The following is a 6449-nucleotide window of genomic DNA, read 5'->3' as shown; positions in this document are numbered from 1 at the left end:
GGATTCGAACCCGCCACCTTAGGTGTATGTGGCTGGCGCCTTAGCCGCTTGAGCCACAGGCGCCGAGCCGAGAAATGCTGTTCTAATGCCAGCCCCGCCCATGTGAATCCGTACCCTCCACCCCAGGCCCTTCTTCTCTGGCCCCACTGCAATGAGCCTCTCCAGGGGGCTCCATCTCGAGGAAGTGGGTCCCACACGACTGAAGCTTGAATAGCTGGGTTTGGGGGCTATTCCTAGAGGTGGTACCCAGGCCCATAGTGAGGAAGATGAGCTTTTCCTCAATGCTTGGAGCTCTGCAGGCAAACCAGACCCTCCTGGGCTAGGGCTGTGCCCTGGAGGGGCCACATCTGGATCTGGTTCTCCCACATTCCTCACACAAGCAGCAGGCTTCACATGCCTGTCCCCCCATCTCTTCCTGGAAGCCAGGGCAGAGTGGAGTGTTGGACAGCCCTGTTGGGCAGTGTCCATGCTGGCCATGTACAGGGGCAAAGAGGGGACACTTCCTGGGGCCAGGGCCCAGGCTGCAGCCTTCTGTGATACCTGAGGGTTCAGGGGGCTCCCTTCCTTCACCCAGTACCATAAGTAGCCCCCATGGGTGGGGACACAGTGATCCCCAGTAAACTGGCTTTGAGGAGGACACCTGGACAGGGCCAAGGTCCTCAGGACTGTGAAGTGCCCTGAAACAGCACAAGCATTCTGGGGACCTAGGCAGGCTCCAGATAGAGAAATAAAGCAATAAAGTGTGCAGCGGCCTTTGGCCAGGCTCCCTGAGTTCCGCTGCTGTGGCCCTGGGACCCTGGGGAGCCCCACCCCAGCTGGAATTCACAGGGAGGGCTATGGCCATGACTCACAGTGACCCATGGCGGCGTGCCTAGGAGACTCCCCTCTCCCCGCTCCCCCATCCCAAGGAAGGAGGACACAAACCCAGAGGGCAGCGCTCCAAGGAGAAGGAGTAGCCACAGCATGCCGGGCACTCAGGGCGACTGGCTAGAGGAGGTGATGGTTGGAGCGTGGTCTGGGAAAGGACATTGGGCGTCTTCTCAGACCTGCCCCAGCCTCTGGGTTGGCATCTAGGGTTTTCTTGGTCCTTCCAGGACAGGTCAGCCTCAACTGCCCTTGAAATGTGGCGGAAGCTGGGAAGATGAAGTGGTCTGGTAGGAGCGTGAGAAACCTGAATGGTCACCCAGTGCAGGGTGTCCAGGCTTTTCTTTGGCAACAGAACTGCCTTTGTGTGTCTGTCTGTCTGTAACCAGGCACTACTCTGCTGAGCTCCACAGCCCACAGGCTTGCTGCCCCCTCTCGCCCCTCTCCTGCCCACCCCTGCCCCCACCTGTCAGCCCCGAGATCTTGGAATACAACTTAATAAGTACTGTGTGGTTCACCTGCCCTTTCACAGAGGGAGAAGGAGATCACAAGAGAGAAGGGCCTTGCCACAGACTCTCAGCTGGGCTTTAGCCGGGCCCAGTGTCCAGCGTTTTCTCCAGGGGCATCCAGGGACAGGGATGGCTATAAGGGGAAAACCACTAGATGCCAGGGGCACATGGGGAGGGGAATGCACGGGGCAGCAGGGGAGGGACAGAGGCTGACATCATGTCGACAGCCACAGAGGAGCATCCCAGCTCGCAGACGGCCTATAGAAGAAAAATCACTGCAGCCTGTGGCCTCCTCCCATGGCCACAGTCCAGCCTCTGACCATGGCAATGATAGCTTCTGTTTTTACCATCTCCTTCTGCTCTCCTTCCCTACCTCCCTGGCCCCAGAAAGGAGAGCCTCCAGGTGTAAGCAAGGTCTGGCTGGAGAGCCAGGCGCTAGGCCACTGCTCTTTTGGCCACACAGGCCTCTGAGACTTGAGACCACAGCCCTTTTGACTTTCGGCCTTCCTGCCTTCCCGCCTTCCCAGCCTCCTCCTGCCCTGAGGTTCTGCATGTTACTGGGTTATGGTTTGTGTCCCAGAATTCCACAGGTCTACATGGTTCCCCCATACCCTCCTGATCACACGACCAGTGTGGAAGGTCCTAACCCTTGCCTCACTCCTGTGTTTTTCTTGGAAAAAAGATCATGACTCTTGACACTTTCTCAAATGGGTCTCTGATCCAAAAAGGGGTTAAGAACCACTATATAAGGGAAGGGGAGTCTTTCCCAGTGGAGGGGGCAGAAATAAAAAAATGGAAATAAAGTGGGCTCAGGGCATCCACTGTTGGTGACTCTCTTCCCTGCCAGATACTTTACATATGTTATTTGGTGGTGCTTCTCTCATCTATTGATGATGCTGGAGTCACTGTCCCCATCTGACAGATGAGGAAACTGAGGCTCAATGATGTTAGGTCACCTGCCTCAGGATACAGCACTGCCTGCCAGATTGAAGATGCCAGGACAGGACCAGAGGTCCAAGGCTAGTGTGATACTTGGTTCTACAAGGGGCCAGGCTCTAGGCCTCAGCAGCCAACACTTGAGAAGCTTCCTGCCACTGCAGCTGTGCCAGACCTTGAGCCCCCCGGATCCAGGTCCCTGGCAATTATGTCAGCAGCCAGACAACCTGGCGCAGGGCTGGCAGTTTGCCTCCAAGGTTCATTCCTGCCATGTGGAAAAGAAAGCCCTCCAGACCAGCCCCTCCTGTCCTCACCGCAGCACCAATGCAGCTATCACAAGGGGTAGGAGGCAGAGTGCCCCTAACCGTGCTGGTTGGACCTGACCAGCCTGGAGACTCAGAGAGCCTGCCCCCAGGAAACACCCAGGCCCCTCCAGATCCACGTGACAAAGACCCTTTTTATATTTGTTCATAGAAATGTCAGCCACCGCTTCCTTTCTGCCGGAGACACCATCTTCCAATAATTCACCAAAATGACAAATACAAAGGGAAAAAGGAGAGGCACCCGATACATGTTCTCTAGGCCTTTTAGAAAACATGGAGTTGTTCCTTTGGCCACATATATGCGAATCTACAAGAAAGGTGATATTGTAGACATCAAGGGAATGGGTACTGTTCAAAAGGCATGCGACACAAATGTTACCATGGCACAACTGGAAGAGTCTACCCAGCATGCTGTTGGCATTGTTGTAAACAAACAAGTTAAGGGCAAGATTCTAGCCAAGAGGATTAATGTTCGTATTGAGCATATTAGGAACTCTAAGAGCCGAGATAGCTTCCTGAAACGTGAAGGAAAATGATCAGAAAAAGAAGGAAGCCAAAGAGAAAGGTACCTGGGTTCAACTGAAGCACCAGCCTGCTCCACCCAGAGAAGCCCACTTTGTGAGAACCAGTGGAAAGGAGCCTGAGCTCCTGGAACCCATTCCCTATGAATTCATGGCATAAAGCATATAACATAGCACTCAGGAGTACCAGTGGACCCATGCTTTTAGGTGCGAGAACCTATTTACTCTCCATGAGCTCATGGCATAATAGGTGTACAGCATAGCACACAGGATAACCAATTAGACCCCATGTAACAGTGACACAAGGTGCTGGAAGCTATTCCCCATGAATTCAAAAGTCAATCAATGTTGACTCCTGAGCTACTGGAACCTCTTCCCTATGAATTCATGGGATGGTAGTTTAAAATAGCCTAAAAATGTTTGTTGTTCGTTCTCTACAAATGTGATTTTTTTTTTTGCTGCAAAGAATTATTAAACCAAATTTTAATGTATCCTAAAAAAAAAAAGAAAGAAAGAAAGAAATGTCAGCCACCAAGTCAGAGCCGAGTCCCTGCCCAGCTCATCCCACGGCGGATAAGAGCAGATGGGGGTCTGTGCAGGACACCTCAGGCTGGGCCTAGGCCATCCCCACCTTCCTTAGATCCTGATAGCTGGAGGAGTTGATATCTGGGGACTCGTTATGCATGGATCCCATCTGCCTTGGGACGTTTCAGAATCGTGGGGAAGGCGTTTAGAAAAGACCGGAATATCCCAACAAAACAAGAAGCAAGCCCCTGCAGCAACTCAGATGGTCACCCACAGGTTTCCCACTCCCACCCTCACCCCCCGGCTGCTGGACCCTGGCCAACGGGGCTGGGACCCTCCTCCTCCTCTGGGCTGTGCCAGGACAGTTCAGAGGGCCCAGGGAGTGGGCGGCACAGGGCAGGTTGGCCTGCCTGCCCTGCCCACCCAGGGGCACCCCTTGTTCCCCTGGATGGGAATGTTGTCATTGGCCGATCTGTGCAAGTTGCCACAGAGGGGACCACAGCTTTCACCTGAGGATGGCAGGGTTTGGGGCAAGGGGGCTTGAAGAAGGGGAAAAGGTGTGCCCATACCCTTCCACACAGAGAGGCTCAGAGTTTAGTCCAACTCCCCTGCACAGACAAATCACACATTTCTTTACTTCTCTAAAGCAGGTGACTCCTTGAGCTCAAGGGTTTCATGACCTTCTTTAGAGGAAGGTCAGAGAATCCTGATGGCCCTTGCTTCAGGGGAGAATGGCAGGAGAGACCTTCCCGATTCCTCAGATGCCAGCATTCTGTATCTTGGGGCAGTGTTCCCTGAAACCCCCAGACCCTTGTCCCTCCCTGGGAACCTCTGTTCCAGCAACTTCTACCATTGGCTCCACACCCCCACCCTCCCCATCAGGGGACCCCAAGTAATACCCTCCCCGAGGGAGTGCCACTGACCCACAACTCAAAAGCTCCCAAGGCAGAGGGGTACTGTGGCCACATCCACCTAGGGAGAAGTAAATACAACTTCAGAAGCAGGAAGAAAACACAACTTTGTTGGTTTTTTTTTTTTTTTTTTTTTTGAGACAGTCTCCCTATGTCCCCCTCAGTAGAGTGCTATAGCGTCACAGCTCACAGCAACCTCCAACTCTTGGGCTTAAGCGATTCTCTTGCCTCAGCCTCCCGAGTAGCTGGGGCTACAGGCACCCACCACAATGCCCAGCTATTTTTTGTTGCAGTTGTCGTTGTTTTATCTGGCCAAGGCCTGGTTCAAACCTGCCAGCCTCGGAGTATGTGGCTGGCACTGTAACCACTGTGCTACAGGCACCAAGCTGAAAACACAACTCTTTATCAATGAATGATCCTGTCACAAGACAGAGGAGTTTTGCTATGCATGCTGGTTCCAAATTTTGCCCCCAGTGGGGAAGCAGCCACTCACACTGTGGCAGGCCACCCTTGGCTTCATCCTTTGAGAAAACAGAGAGGCATAGGCCAGTGACGTCACAGGAGAGGTGAACGCACTGGGACCTGCACAGACTGTGGAGCTTGCAAATGTCCAGCCTGCTTTTCCTCGGCTCAGAGAGAGAGAGAGAAAGCGGCATGGACTAGTCCAGGGCCCCTCAGGGCCGGCAGACGCTTCCCTGCCAGGGTTCTGGGGGATGCTAAGCCACCTGCAGGAGCACCCAGTGGCCTGTGCCCGCTTGTCCCAGGATCCTGGGCAAGGTGACTGAAGCAGCCATCCTGACCTCTGGTGCCCTTTGCTCTTGCAGGACCTGGGCATGGAGTCGACCTCACTGGATGATGTTCTGTATCGCTATGCCAGTTTCCGGAACCTGGTGGACCCCATCACTCACGACCTCATCATCAGCCTGGCACGCTACATCCACTGCCCCAAGCCGGTAGGGCTTTGCAGTCTGAGTTCCCAGGGTATGAGGTGGGCACCTTTCTGAGCAAGAGAATCCCCTCCTGCAGGCACCAAGAGAGCGGCCCCAAGATTCCCTCCCTTGGCGCCATCAGCACAGATGGGTTTTGTTTGGCCCACAGGGTGAATTCACTGCCAACATTTAAAAACGGGATTTTTCACATGATCCCTATATTCAGCTGCCCTTAAAAAACTGGAAGCTGCAGCAACATGAAGCCCTCATTCCTGCAGGGCTGGAGCTGAGTAGCCATCTCTTTATTATTCAGAGCCAGGTACACCATGTACAGTTGTTCAGGTTGCACACTGCACAGACATACTCAGACAGAGGTAGGGGTTGGAGAGAAGCAGGGAATAATTAAAACCTAGCCCTCTCTCTGCCTACCAAACCATGACCATGGTACAGAACTGTGTCCTCCTAAAGGCAGACTTCTTATTTGCACAAAGGAGCCATACGAGGATGACAGCAGCCCTGCATGGGGCTATCGAGTTAGCCTCAATCCCCACTACCCCCAGTTAGTTATCTTTAACTCCAAGTTGACCCACCCCTTCGGTCATGTTCATTTCCTGCCTGGAAAAGGTGGCTGTCCCACCCACCTTGCCCAGCATCCCCAGGACTTCCTTTTCAGAAGGAAAAGCCCCAGGACTCTCTGGGCACCCAAACTGCTCCTTAGCCCCTTCTAGAGGGGAGGTTCTGCCCCTGTCCTGCCAGCTCCAGGGCCTAGACTAGGCCTTGTGGGATGCCAGGCTGGCTACCCAGGGATGTGCAGCTGGACGGCAGCAGGGAAGTCGGGGGAGAGCCAGGCAACTCCACACTGAGCTCTTCTCTGTCCTTTTCCTTCCTTCCATCACAACCCTCAATCACTAGCAGCTTTTTTTTTTTTTTT

General features: G+C 53.8%; 1 protein-coding gene across 1 annotated transcript in view; it reads left to right on the top strand.

The window, feature by feature from the left end:
- LRRC75A (leucine rich repeat containing 75A) overlaps nt 1-6449 on the top strand; it is a 43965-nt gene that overhangs the window by 26233 nt on the left and 11283 nt on the right. Inside the window, exon 3 of the mRNA XM_012805933.2 lies at nt 5414-5542. Within this exon, the coding sequence (XP_012661387.2) occupies nt 5414-5542 (129 nt within the window). The remainder of the gene's footprint in view (nt 1-5413; nt 5543-6449) is intronic.

The sequence above is a fragment of the Otolemur garnettii genome, unplaced genomic scaffold (genome assembly GCF_000181295.1).
Source record: "Otolemur garnettii isolate 467f Iridium unplaced genomic scaffold, OtoGar3 scaffold00046, whole genome shotgun sequence".
NCBI lineage: Eukaryota > Metazoa > Chordata > Mammalia > Primates > Galagidae > Otolemur > Otolemur garnettii.
The sequence above is the reverse complement of the archived record's forward strand: the minus strand, read 5'-3'. Positions and strand labels throughout refer to the sequence as shown.